Source organism: Pollicipes pollicipes, unplaced genomic scaffold, assembly GCF_011947565.3.
Source record: "Pollicipes pollicipes isolate AB1234 unplaced genomic scaffold, Ppol_2.1 Scaffold_4295;HRSCAF=5057_pilon_pilon_pilon, whole genome shotgun sequence".
NCBI lineage: Eukaryota > Metazoa > Arthropoda > Thecostraca > Pollicipedomorpha > Pollicipedidae > Pollicipes > Pollicipes pollicipes.
This window is the reverse complement of record NW_023596461.1, coordinates 31117256-31131804: the sequence shown is the minus strand read 5'-3', so window position 1 is coordinate 31131804 and position 14549 is coordinate 31117256. Positions and strand designations below refer to the sequence as shown.

General features: G+C 58.8%; 1 protein-coding gene and 1 long non-coding RNA gene across 2 annotated transcripts; both read right to left on the bottom strand.

The window, feature by feature from the left end:
* Positions 1-1399: 1399 nt before the first annotated feature.
* LOC119096237 (uncharacterized) lies at positions 1400-2583 on the bottom strand. Its single transcript, XR_005094037.1, has 3 exons — positions 2529-2583; positions 2133-2264; positions 1400-1527 (listed from the first exon to the last, which is right to left on the bottom strand). It is a non-coding gene; the product is annotated as an uncharacterized LOC119096237 (long non-coding RNA).
* Positions 2584-2798: 215 nt separating this feature from the next.
* On the bottom strand, positions 2799-13390 carry LOC119097437 (U3 small nucleolar RNA-associated protein 10). The gene is made up of 14 exons (XM_037220470.1): positions 13197-13390; positions 11417-11569; positions 10528-10744; positions 10045-10288; positions 9593-9673; positions 9002-9166; positions 8459-8592; positions 8014-8132; positions 6971-7029; positions 5744-5869; positions 5243-5335; positions 3839-3968; positions 3273-3342; positions 2799-2808 (listed from the first exon to the last, which is right to left on the bottom strand). Exons 2-14 carry the CDS (start codon positions 11556-11558, stop codon positions 2799-2801), a joined length of 1590 nt encoding a protein of 529 aa, XP_037076365.1. The 5' UTR covers positions 11559-11569; positions 13197-13390.
* Positions 13391-14549: the final 1159 nt, after the last annotated feature.

Sequence of the window (14549 nt, the reverse complement as noted above, 5' to 3'; positions counted from 1 at the left end):
ACGCCGCCCTCCATGTCAGGGTAAGAGGCAGGCGACACTACCTAGCCTCAGATGCTGAGCACGTCATAAAGCCCTGATCACAATGGCGTACCCTGGCCCAGCCGCGCACCTCTCTCCTCTTCGGCTGGCGCCCGCTGGCCAGCAAATACAAATCACCGGGCCCTGCCGACGTACATGTACGAGCACCACACCGCCAAGGCATGAACAGACTCGACTACCCTGACTCAGCAGCCCCATCTACTCCCCCGCGAGCGGGAGACGGCGCGCGTCGTCCGGCGCCGCCGACTGACCTGTCTGAGAAGCAGGACCTGCGGCGAGACGGGCCCGTCCGGCAGCGCCAGCACGGCCGCCTCGGCCGCCAGCGCGTCCCCGAACACGCTCCACACGGCCGGCTCGGTCAGGCAGCCGGCCGTGTCGGCGGTGAACAGCCGCAGCAGCCGGGCCACCAGCGCCGAGCGGGCCGCGCTGAGCGGTGCCGCCGCCGCCGCGCACTCGGACAGCAGCGCCGACAGCAGCGGCGCACAGCGGCGCAGTGTCGCCTGCGGGCGCGGCGCCGCACGTCAGGCACCAAGCCCGGGTCAGGGTCGAGAGGTCGGGGGTTCGGGGCACGGCGCTGTCGGCCGTTTCCGCACCCTCAGCTTTAAGCAGACCGTAAACCCTTAACTAACTACTAACTTAAATGAGTTCAAGGACAAAACAATGCCTTTCATCAGATAACTTACCTAAATTGGCCAACTGGCCAGGACGTGCAGGTGCTGATTGCATCATAAGTCGCACATGTTTTACAACATCGTATGTGTATCGCTGGCGTTGCGTCTCATTTGCATGCGTTGGGTGTTCTGTGTTTATCCATGTGATACGTACTGACGAGGCGTTAGAATAGCCACCGGCTGGATTTCGCCAAGGTTCGCAATAATACTACTACTGATAATAACAAGAATGATAATACAAATAACAATAACCACAGTAATCATCGTCATCATAACCCAATGACAAAAGCAATCACAATCGTTGCACAATTCGCAAAACGCCGCTGTATCAAATCGCAGACGAATGACGAGCACCACAAATGACATTCAAATGACAGCGAATGCCAAATAAAGATCAAATGACACATGCGAATGACCACGAATGTTCAATAAAGATCAAATGACGCAGGTGCACAACGCTTCCTGAGATCACACACAACTGACAACGTCGACGTAAAACACCAACGACCGGCCAGGCAGAAGCGAATTTAAATACGGAATATCAGTAGACGCCACGTAGGTGGAGCACCACATGTGCCCGGACCACCACACAACCCGTCAATACGCTGATTCGCCCAGCGTGGCCACCTGTTCAGAGCCCGAGCTGACACAGAGCGGGCGCCGCGCCGCTCGTCCGGGACTGACCTGATCCGCCAGGGGAGGAAGCAGGGCGGCCAGCGACGAGCGCACCGGGTCCGGTACAACCTCCGACACCACAACCTCCACCAGGTGCGGCAGCCAGTCACGGTCTCCGTCGGCCAGGCAGCGCTCCACGGCTCTGTCGGAGAGCGTGCCGTCATGGTGAGGAAACGACCATTATATATATATATATATATATATATATATATATATATATATATATATATATATATATGTATATGCGACTATTACGACACATTCGTCTAGTGGGGGTAGTCCCCACTTCTCCGCGAAGATGACGTAAAAGTTGTCCAAATCCAGGGAGACGTACATTTTTGGCGTATTTTGCAGGTAGGCTTACAATTTCTTTCCGTGCTCAGTCCCTCCCTTCCCTTATTTTGCGAAATCGTGCCTCTGCGAAACAGCACAAGGCTCCAGCACACGACGCCCCGGTTCTCCTTGTTATAACAGCACGCAAACTAAGTGACCCGACTTCAAACCACCCATTCTCCGGATGACATTGTGACGTTTACGCGTGACGTCACGTTGCTGCTCTTCCGCGAGGATTTCAGCCGTCGCGCAGCAGCACGGCCAGCCGCCTCACCATGGCCGACGTCACCCGACGCTCACGGGTCTGTCTTGCACTGCGCGGCGTGAACGTCAGACTACAGTGGGGCACCTCGCGTATCCTGCCACGCCCGCCCCCCCCCCCCCCCCCCCGAGCGTCGCCGCTCGGGGACTCACTCGGCGTCGGCGATGATCTCCTGGCGGTAGGCGACCAGCCGGCCGGCCAGCGGCAGCAGTGGCACCGGCTTGGCCTTGGTCGCCCTTCGCCGCCGACACCTTCTCCACACACTCCATCGCCGCCCGGCGGACCTGGGCCAGCGGCGGACGGTCGTGAGGGGGACACCGTCGGCAGAAATACAGTTTCTCAGAGGAGTCACGCGACACCATGACACAGCTGGCAACAGCCCGCAGAAGTGCGAGGAGAGATCAATGCTCCAGGAAGCGTGTCAAAGACCACGTCCGCAAGGGGCGATCGTTCACAACAACAGCACCGCGAACACCTCCAAAGTTCACACAAACCCCAGTCACGAACGGAGTGCGCGACTGAGCGTCGTCCACAGCAGCGCGACCCACCTGCGCCAGGGGCGACCGCACAGCCACCAGCAGGGTGGGCAGGAGTGCGGCGTCGGGCGCCAGCAGCGCCGGCAGGCGGGCGGCCGGCGCCGCCGCCAGCAGCGCGCCGGCCATCACCAGGGCGGCCACCTGCGCGGCCAGCTCGGCCGGCGCCTGCGGTGGCAGCCCGGCCTCGGCCGACCAGAACTGCGCCAGGAACGCCAGCTGACCGCCCAGCGCCGGCAGACGCGCCTGTCGAGGCGGCACGGGCCGGGTGACGAGAGCACACCGCTAGAGGGCGCTGGTGCCGTGTGTGGCGGCAGCCGGCTGCGCGTGACCGCGGGGGGGGGGGGGGAAGCGAGAGGAGGACAGACAGTTGTGCTGGGGGTTGCATCGGATCTTAACGGTTATCGCGAACGTTACGCCCGGTGATCCACAGGACAGGGCGACAAAACGAGACGATGGGGTGACACAAGGCCAAGTCAGGCCTTCAAGTCACCTTCTGACCAGGACAGATGCACAAGAGCCATGACCTTGATGGTGCTATCCGGCAAACCAGGCCTCACCCGCTCCCCGCACCATCCCCGTCTCCCCAACAGCAGCGGCATTGCTCCCTGCTGGTCTGTGCGCGCCGACCAGCCGCAGCCACAGACCGGCCCAGCCTGGGCCGCCGGTCTCACCTTGAAGAGGGCTGCCACGACGGCCTGGTGCAGGGGGCGGCAGCGCGAGCGGGGCTGGCTGAGCCCGACGGCGGCCGAGCGGTACAAGGCGACCAGAGCTGCCAGCCGCTCCGAGTCGGCCGCCGCCGCCGACCACCACTGGATGTCGGAGACGTCTGGGCGGCACAGGCACGGCGACCGTTACTTGGGAGCACGCGGAGACGGGGACGGCACCGATCGGCGCCTCCTGTCATCACGCGAGCGCCTGGCACGACATACAGCGCGACACAAACCCGGCCGCCGCCGATCCGGTGGCACACGCTGAACCAACGAAGCATCACGACTGGACTCAGCGCGTCTCACGCGCGGCCGCGGCAGTGATCGGCACGGGCGGTCGCCCCGGTAACATGACCACCCCGCTGGAGCGGCGGACGCCACCGGCACCGCAGCGTTCGGGACTGTGATGCCAACAGCGACATCTCGTCTCCACGCGCCGAGACGACGGCTCGCGGCCGTCTCTGCCGGACTGTTGTTCGGGTGAGCCGCGAACAGCACGATGCAGCCATAACCACGAGACGAGCACCCTCCGCGGCACCTCCGCACCGCGTTAATCCGACGCAGCGACGCCATGAGATCACAGGCCGTGCAAACTCCGGGGACCGCGCGCCGCACCTGTCTCGGCTGCCGCGTCGACGACAGCCACCAGCACGCAGAGCAGCGCGGCGGCCGGTGACGCGTGCTCCGCGTCCCGCACCAGGTCCAGCGGCGTCAGCTCGGCGGAGAGGGCGCCCGACACCTTCAGCTGCCGGAGACCGCGGCGTGGTCAGGCCCACACGCGAGGCGGTAACCGATCGCGAAGCCCTCTTTCAGCGAATTCGTCCGAAGCACTTCAGTGCCAATGCCTAACTGTGAAGCTATTTCCAAAGCGTTTCGTGTGCAGGACGATCACGATTCACAGCCCACTCAAATGACAAAGCGAGCGGCAACAACAGCCCCGGTGCGAGCCGCCTTCCAGCTGCTGCCGCCACTCCCCTGCCCACACCTTGCCGTCCTCCAGCAGGTGTCGCAACGGCGCCAGCGTCTCCGGCGCGCCGTCGGCGTCACGGTGGAGCGCGGCGGCGGCCAGCGCGGCGGCGGCGACGCGCGCCGGCCGCCGCACCTCGCCGCGCGCCAGCCGACCGGCGAGGGCGGCGAGCGTGGCGCGCCGCGCCGCCGCCGGCAGCTCGCCCAGCTGCGCCGCCAGCAGGTCCAGCGCGGCGGTCAGGTATGCGGGGCGCCCGCAGTCCGGCGAGGCGTCCAGGAACGCGGCCAGCGCTGCCAACCGGGCGACGTCAGGGACCAGCCAGAACGCCACAGACGGAGAGGCGCGCGGTGGTGTGTGTGGCGTCTGGCTGGCACACGCGGCGCTCTGCTCAATACTGTTTGCATGTCAGTGATTATTGTTTAAATATATGTCCTTGTTATGCTTAAGTGCTCAGTATTGCTCCTCTGTGGTCGTGCCCACCGGTTTCCCTCGCGGTAACGCCTTGAATTAAACGCTTCATAGAAACGGGCGAGACGTTCAACACACTCCCATCCCGACAACTGTATGATTTCGAAATACATGAAGGTGGACAGGTTGATGTCTGAATTAACCGGAAAAAGCCCTAGTCGTGCTCACGCAGGGCACCACACTCACAAGCTTCACCAGGCCCCACAAGGAACCACACTTCACTCTCGTCCCGCTTTTGGTACGCCAAACGGACATACAGTGGCGCCACCCCGCCCCACCCCCTCCTTCTGCTGAAGACAGGTCATCCCCACATAAACCTTAAAGGGGCAGGCGGTTGCATTTCTCCCCTCGGAGGGATACCCAGCACCTTCCTTTCTCCGTCGTACAGCCACTCTCCCTGTGTGAACTCCCCGGCCACAGTTCACCCCGTGCTCCCCAGCCCCCCTTCCCCCCCCCCTCTCACCGGGGCAGACGGGCTGCTCCAGGACACGGCGCAGCTCCTCGGCGGTGGTGTCGCTCCAGTCGGCCGGCAGCAGGGCCGTCAGCAGGGCGGCGTTGGGCGGCCGGTCCAGCCCGCCGCCCACGGCCGTCTCCAGGCGCGCCAGAGCGCGCGCGCACAGCCAGCGCACCTGATCGCCGTGCCCGGCGTCCAGGCACGTGGTCAGCCGGCCGGACAGCTGCCGGACGCAGCAGCCAACGGGTCAACTGAAGAGAACAGCTCAACACGGAACGGAACAGCTCAACACAGAACAGCTCAACACAAAACAGAACAGCTCAACAACTCCACACAGAATGGAACAGCTCCACACAGAGCAGAACAACTCAACACAGAGCAGAACAGCTCAATACAAAGCAGAACAGCTCAACACAGAACAGAACAGCACACATGATGAAGACAAAAGGTCCGGTTCGTTCTCCTCTCATCTTTTGTTACTCCTGTCGACCGACACAAAAACATCGGTGGACAGGCCTGGAATGTCAAGCCCATTCACATTCTCAACACCATTCAACTGCTCTTTCCTCTACACCAATGTCGGTGCAGAAACTTCCTGGCGGAGCGCAGCGCAGAGGCGGCGCCCACGTACCTCCTCCCACGACACCAGCTCGAGACTCTTCTCCACGGGCACCTTGAGCGCCAGCTTGACGATGCGGTCCGACTCGTCTGCGAGGGCCGAGAGCAGGGCCGAGCGTACCAGTTCGCTGTCCGCCACCTGGCGACGGGGTCACACAGAGGTCAGGCCGGCGGCTGGGCCGGCCGCAAACACCCTCACTTCACGAGCACGCACTTCTGCTACATCTGCCGCAACTTCTCGGCGCTCCGGAAGATGACTCGTGACCGCATTCGCGATATGATTCAGTGCGGTGTTTGGATAATACACCCAGCGGTTTGGAATGCCGGCACGTCCGGGAGACCAGAGAAACGGGGTTCGATCCCTCTCGCCCCCCCCCCCTCCCAGTGCCCGTCTGCCAAGGTGATAGGCAGGCGGCACCATATAGCCTCAGCAGCTGAGTGCGTCCTCCAGTCCCAATGACGACGATCTAGATTGTTCGAGCGCTCCAACCGAGGCGATCTATCCCTGTGTAACTATCGCCAAGTGTGAGATTCAAGCCAATCCAATCAAGGCGCCGCCCGCGGCTGACGCGAAGAACTCAGTCCCCATCCGCCATCGGCGGCGGACTGCCCGGCCTCACCTGACCCCGGCACAGTAACGTCATCAGGCCGCCCAACCTCGCCTGACCCCGGCGCAGCGACGCCACCAGACCGCTCTCGCCTGACCCCGCAGGACGCCACAGACGCCGACTCATGACGCCACCCATGACCCCGGCGCAGTGACGCCACCAGACCGCCTGACCTCACCTGACCCCGGCGCAGTGACTCCACCAGACCGCCTGACCTCACCTGACCCCGGCGCAGTGACGCCACCAGACGGCCTGACCTCACCTGACCCCGGCGCAGTGACGCCACCAGACCGCCTGACCTCACCCGACCGGCGCAGTGACGTCACCAGACCGCCTGACCTCACCTGACTCCGGCGCAGTGACGCCACCAGACCGCCTGACCTCACCTGACCCCGGCGCAGTGACGTCACCAGACGGCCTGACCTCACCTGACCCCGGCCCAGTGACGCCACCAGACGGCCTGACCTCACCTGACTCCGACGCAGTGACGTCAGCAGACCGCCTGACCTCACCTGACCCCGGCGCAGTGACGTCAGCAGACCGCCTGACCTCACCTGACCTCGGCGCAGTGACGCCACCAGACCGCCTGACCTCACCTGACCGCGGCGCAGTGACGTCAGCAGCTGCTTGACGGCCTCGTGCCGGGTGCTCTCCTCCGGGTGGTTCAGATCCACAAACACGCCGCAGCCCACTGCGGAGCCGAGCGAGCGTCACGGCGGGCGACAGCGGCGAGTCCAGTGGAGCGAGCACGTGCGGCGCAATACCACCCTTCTCATTCTCCGGCAGCGAGCTCCGCAGAGACGTGGCATTGACTCCGGTCTGCCGTGTCAGTGGCTCGAAGACAGACCCGGATCTGGCTGCGCCACACGGTGCACCACGCAGGGCAAACCAACGTACTCCAGCCTCGGCGACGCGTTTGGGACACGGGACACACCTTCGGGACTTCGGGGACGCGGCAATCGCAATCTATAGTCGGCACGGTCTATCCGACTCACGCTCACGCCATAATGCTGCCTCATTCCGCCGCACCACCCACAAAACCCCACAGGCCGCTCCTTAGTTCATCACTGGCGCCGACTGCGAGCGCCGAGCAGGCTTCCCACCCCTACCCCCACGAGCCATGTGTCGCGGGACGTGACTGAGCCTGTACCCCTCCCTCTGCCCCTACAGGCCGCGGGGCGTGACTGAGCCTGTACCCCTCTCCCCTTTCCCTACCGGACGCGGGGCGTGACTGAGCCCGTACCCCTCCTTCTGCCCCTACCGGCCACGGGGCGAGACTGAGCCTGTACCCCTCCCTCTGCCCCTACCGGCCACGGGGCGTGACTGAGCCTGCTACCCCTCCTCCTTCCCCACTACCCGCGGGGCGTGACTGGGCCTGCACCCCTCCTCCTTCCCCACTACCCGCGGGGCGTGACTGAGCCCGTACCCCTCCTTCTGCCCCTACCGGCCACGGGGCGAGACTGAGCCTGTACCCCTCCCTCTGCCCCTACCGGCCACGGGGCGTGACTGAGCCTGTACCCCTCCTCCTTCCCCACTACCCGCGGGGCGTGACTGAGCCTTCACCCCTCCCCCTTCCCACTGCCCGCGGGGCGTGACTGACCGGCGCCGCCGACGCGTCCTCGGAGGGCGGCCAGCAGCGGCGCCAGCCGACCGCCGGCCGGGGCGGCGGCGGCGCCCAGCGCGGCGTCGAACGGCGCCGGGTACATGCGCTCCGTGACGGCCAGCAGCGGGCAGAGGGCGGCCAGCAGCGGCTTAGCCTCCGCCTCACCGGCCGTGAACAGCTCGGTCAGTGACCTACAAATGCAGAGGCCACGTCAGAGGGAACGCCGGCGGACAGGTCACAACTGGGAATAGCGACATGGGATCGACCAGAGCTGCTGGGCCCACCGACGTAGGGAATGAGAAAACTAAGTCAGAATAAGCACCAGTGATCCTTGCAAAAACATCGGGTTATGACCCAGAAAAACAGTACAAGTGCGGCTAACTAGCCGAAGGCTGAGCTTTCAGCATGTAGACATAAACTTACATATTAGCATGAAAAGGAAACTAAAAAACGATAAAGATGACACTTCCACCCCAAGTATATGCCATTCCATATGCAATCAGTTGAGGCTACTGACCGAATGATGCGTTCCTGCTCTCGCGGGTCCTCCACTCTGACGTCACTGATCAACGCCGTTGCCATGGTACCCGCGGTGGCGTCTCCCTTGGCCGACTCCAGCACACACGTCCGCAGGAGGCAGCTGAGCAATTGCTGAAAGAGGCGACTGGTATTGCATAGCGGGCGCAAGGAGCCGACATCCCAGAATACCATGCACATGCATCACGTGTCCACTAAGGTGGCCAACCCCAGGCACCTAGCACTGCTCTGTGACAGCACTCCGTTGCACTATGTGATGCGTATGGAGCATTTTTATAAAACAAGGAACTATGTCGAATAACAAGGACTTCACGAGCCCGCGACCACTTGCCGCGCTGCAGCATCTCCGATTCTGGGAGTCTCTGGGCGGCACGTACGATCATCTGCGTCCATGCCGTCGACACAGCAGCCTCGCGCGACACCAGCGAGATCCTCCCCCCCCCCTTACCAAACCAGCCGCACACGCCCTCCCACGCCCCCGACCGACCCAGCCACGCAGCGTGACGCCCGCCCCGGACCGCACCAGGACGGAGCAGCGTTGGCTGAGGTCGGCGAGGGCGGCCGTCAGCGCCGGCAGACTCGGGCTCAGCGGCTCCAGGGCGGCCGCCGGCGCCAGCGCCAGCGTCTGGCTCTGCGCCAGCACAGCCAGCGCCGTCACACGCTCGCCCGCCAGCGGCTCCGACAGATCCTGCGGGAGCAGACGCGCGTCACCGGGCGGAGGGGCGGGAGCGCCGAGGTCCGACCCCACGGCACCCGCCTCCTGTATTGTCAGGCACTCTCCATCATCTCACACACGCTCTACAAGCGCATCACAGAAGAGTGCGGTTCTTTGACAAATACAAGCCTCAAATATCATCTTCGGGCACCTGACCAGCCAAGGCGGGGACTCCCGTCCGCCAGACCGTCTGACCGTCGTCCACCCGTCCCCAGCGGCTCGTCTCACCTTGGCCAACGCCGTGAAGAGCCGGTCGGCGAGCGCGCCCGACAGGGCGGCGCGCCGCGCCAGCTGGCCCACCAGCATGCAGCCGCCGGCGCGCAGCTCGGCCAGCGGCGAGCCCAGGCAGCGCAGCAGGTGAGGCACCAGCAGCGCCACCTGCGGCTCTGAGACGGCCGCGCACCGCTCCAGGCCGGCAGACAGCGCCGTCACGAAGAACGCAACGGGTGCATGCAGCGCCGTCGAGCCGGCGCCGTGCACCTGCCGCACGGAAAAGAAAGGGTAGACGGGGGAGGGGCGAGGGGCGGGAGGGCGCCGTACCGCCGCTAGAGGCGCCGCATGACACTGCCCACGGTGAAGCGACTGGACCTGCGCCTGAAGCAGGGCACTCCCCGAGAGGTCGCAGCGGAACGGGGTTGGCACATGGTCAGGAACCCTGCAGGAGCCGCTCAGGTACAGGAGTCTCAATGAGACACGACTTTCCATGATTTTAGAGAGGTCACATCACTGAACGACGGATGGAGGCCCGGAAGGGCCACGTGGCTTCAATAACCCTATCGCGCGTCGGCTACCGTGCCAAGGTTGTAGCTGCCATGACGTCACGTAAGCTTCCCACGCGGAAGTCGACGCACCTTCATCATTTTCTTATTCATCAGGCACAGGAACTTCATGAAGCCGAGGTTCTCCGCGCATTGGACCGCTAGCGCCGCCTTCGTCAGTGGCACCCCTGGGTTCTGCAGCGGGTGCAACCAGTGCCACCTGTTGGTCTCCTCCTTAAGCCGCAGTAGTTGCAACGCCCGTACGAAGATGTTGGTATCGTGGTACGGGAAGATGCATCGGAGTAGGGCATTCACGTTGAACTCGTGAATGTGGAACCTGAAAGAGAGGGATATGGCTAGAGGCCCGTACGCTCCGTCACATGTTAATTGTTACCACAGCCAAATTAAAATGGGCTTCCGAGCCCCCCCCCAAAAAAAAAAAACCAGAAGAAGAAAACAGCATTATAGGGTGCAGTCAAATCACTAAGCAAAACATGAATGAACAGGAATGATGAAACATAGTTTGTCACCCCACGCCCAGCACGGTCACACCGTGAAAAACGATACAATACACACCTGTATACAAGCCACTCCAGGGCTTTCTGTGTTGGTTTCAACAGAAAATAGGGACATGCCAGGCAGAGGAACTCTTCCAGCACTTCGTCCAGCTGGTCGTTGACTTCTTTTGTCTGCACAGCACGCTCCATTGTCTTGGCATTCTCCGAGAACAGAGTCTCCTGGTACTTAACAAATGCTGGGTTCAGGTTCAGAAGGTCTTCAAATCCATCCAGACCTGAGGTGGAAACATATTCTATCAAGCGAGGCTCAAACTGGAATGCTAGCTGCTACAACAAAGTAACTCACAGATTTGCACAGCCTCCTATCAGGAACTTCCAAAAAGGGTAGTAATGAGTTTTACCTGTAATGCAAGACAAGAAAAGTCATGCATACAAAACATGCAACAGATGCAACATGCCACATGAAAGGTCAAGCAGATGGGTATGTGATGGGTGGGTGCTCAATTACAATATCCTGTTCGCTGCTATGACAGCCTCACTGCTCTGGCACGGCATGGCCTAAGGTGTCAGCACTGCATAATGCATTACACAATAGGCATCATATGAAGCAATGTATACAACACCTCCCAAATCTGTACTTACAGCCTAGATAAATAAATCAGGCCTGCTTGCCTCTGGAAGCCTGCATTGTTACGATGCATAGCTTGCCGGCAGTAACTGCTACCGAAATGAAACACCACACGCTTCTCTCAGAAGCTCGGCTTTGACAAGCTGGATCAACTGAGACAACATGGAGTAAGACAGCCAGGCATTTTCAGCTCAAAGCAAGCCTACAAAACAAATGCCACCCCATCAACATAACCTGTGGAATGACACTGCCTGTGTGTCTTTCTATAGTCAACCACTTTATGCTTCTTGCAGTTTTGCAGTAGCACACATATGCTTACCTATGGAGAAGACTGTGTCCCTGTCCAATAGCGCCGCCTCTCGTTTGTCGAACAACAGCGAGGGTCGTGATTTCTTGTGCACCACCAGGGCACTCTGGGGCGCCGCCAGCCGCTCGAGCTGGCGGGCCAGCGACGTCGCCATGGTGGCAGACTCTGGGAATGTCGCCAAGTGTAAGATTTCTGTGGGTAGGTATCATACAGCTTGGACATTGCTGCCTATGTTTATGAAACTGTTAAATGCACTGGACAGATGTTCCTGATGCTGGAATTGATGGAACTGAGTGGTTTTCCTTAGCACTATCATAAAAGGGCAGAAAAGGACAAGAGTAAAGAGAACTATTCCATGCATACTTGAATGAGAAAATACAACAAATCTGTAAAGGCAAGTAAAACTATGCAGTATCCAAAATTCATCTCTTAGGTATTTAGGCCATTTTAAAGGGTGCATTCCACCTTGATATGGGGTTTTGAACTGCACTAGCCATCTTGGAGAACTTTTGGTGGTTTACAATTCTGCTCTTCTTAGGACCTACCTTTGTCTTGTTTCTAAGCTACACACCCCTGACAATGGGAAAGTTATAGTGGGGAAAGTACTGCACAGTCACCGTGGCATTCATGACATGAGAATAACATCATTCAAATCCTGAGATTCCATAAGCCATGCAGGCAATCAGGGCCAAGACATACATCATTGTGGGTTCATATTGTTGGTGAGCATGATTTCCAGATATAACAACAGTTTATGATGACATAATCAAACCATGACATGTTGTGGAGCAAATCTACTAACCAGAGAATTATGCTGTCTAGAGCAGTCATTTCCACTTTAAAGGCATACAAATGGCTCTAAGAGAACTTGTTTCACCATACATGATGCTTACTTTGATATCTTCAAATGTGAACATTCCCCTTAAGCTGCACAAGTAGAGCATGACATTTTTGTATGCTCAACATGAGCCTTACATGGCTGCATCAGGACAGACAACAGGATGGAATGCTCCAACAACTGTCACCTACCAAAGATTAGAAATGAATCTGGAAAACTTGAATATCACACCAGCAAACAGTGCAAAAACAGTACTGGTAGTTTGGTGTTTGCACTGACCATGTTGTAGCAAACCAGTGCCAGTACCAGCCCATGTGAATGTTTCTCTGGCAATGGCATGCCATTGTGTACACTAGGGCCCAATTCAAGCAGTTCTGCTGATTGGGACTGGCCTCCCCGCACTGGGCACGCAATAGCTGGTTAGCCCAACAGCAACACTGATTAGTAACAGTGACTGCACAAACCAAAAGTACTGGCTGCCATGCTAGCAAAGCACTGAAAATGACTACCAATGAGCACTGTTCAGCCAAATCCTCACAGATTGCTCCTGTGGAAACTATGCATCAGTCTTCCAAACCTGGCAAACACCATGCCAACTTGGATTATGATTTGAAACTTGGTAACTTGGGTCACAATTCTCCTCAGTGCTTTGAATTTGTCCCAATGTGACGGTTTTGAAGCCCTCTCACGCATGGGGGCAGCACACACCCACCATCCACAGCTATCACACATTTTGAGGAGCAAGCCATGCTCATTTCTGAGCGAGATGGAAACCATCCAAGATGCATTATTGCATAGTTGCCAGAAATCAATCAGCAACATCACATTTCATATGAGGTACAATGAGGTAACAATGACTCAAATGTGCCGAACCAAATGGGTGAGTTTGAATGTCCCTTACAACGGACAGCCAGCGCGCATGCACAAACAAAATATTTTTGGTGTTTAACTTACCCTTGCTGCAGCTTTTTGTCAAAATCTGACGACGAAAATCACCACAAAATATGTCGCCCGTTCTGCGCGACCAGCTGTTCGTATTATATTATACACACTCGAAACACAAAGGCCGTATATTACAAGCAAATTGAGCCACGCACTATCTACATCCTCTAACCATGGGAAACCGGCCGAAGACTCTCGCCCCGCACGTGTTGCAGTCAAAAGCGCCACATATGTGGCGGCTGCGCCAAAATGCATGCTCCTGTACTTGGTGTGCGATGTAGGCAAATTCATACTGGTTATACTTGTAGAGCAGTGGTCGCGCGGTGCAATCGGACCATGAGTACAATACTTAGGGCCAGGGGTGCAGTTTTCCTTTCAGTTGGGGGGGAGGGGGCTGCAGCCTCCCCCGACCTGTGCTCTAGCCGCATGCCTCCCCCAACCTTGAGTAGAGCGGGCCCAATCGGGGGAGAAACCGGTTTTAGCTTCACTAACCCAATTGCTACATTTGGGTTAGGTTGAGTCTTGAGTAATTTCCGGTGTTCAGCCTCCCTACTCCAACTCATTTGGCGAATCTACGTTCCTGCTAATCTACGTCCTCAAAGTGTAAGTGCTCGCCTTTCAGATCTTTAACGCGTATTTTTACGACTGAACGCTGAAACTCGGCTACACTTGGAGTCCAATGAATACTTTTCACGCTCTTTACTCCCGCGGTGCTAAAACACAAATGCAAACTTTCATGCAGATGGCACCGTGGGCCTCCTCATTGACTGCATCATGGCTAAAGACCCTTAAAGTTGTGGTGGCCCAGTCATACTCCAGATTCTACATACACTCACTTCACAAGCGAACTAGCAGGCCTATGCAGCATACAGGGTACTTTCATTCAAAATATGAACGCCGTTTCTTCCTATGAATGGATATCTTCAGCGGGGCTTAATTCGCATGGTTGTGATAGATTCAAGGATGTTTCCTGCCTAAAACATTTGCTGGCATGAGCGCGAGCCTGTGCGCCTCCCCCCCCCCCCACACACTTCCTATGTACGTCCTCTGCGAAGATGACCTAAGAAATGGGTCGAAGGCCTCTTCCAACGAAATTTTCACAGCGGGATGTAAGCTGTGACTCATTTGAATATCCACATCGCCGCTACATGACCGAAAGGCACGACTGAGTCCATCCCTTGCGTGAATAACAACATTCGTAGACCCAAGGGCGCAGAATTTGGCAGACTGCCGAAGAGATTGCGCTCCCCTCCTTCCGCCATCTGGCGGTTCGTGCTCGACCGCCTGCATGCCTACCTCACGATGTTTGCCCCATCACCATCTCGTCAGATTATCGGATTATTGGCTCAAGCACAGCGCAATCGC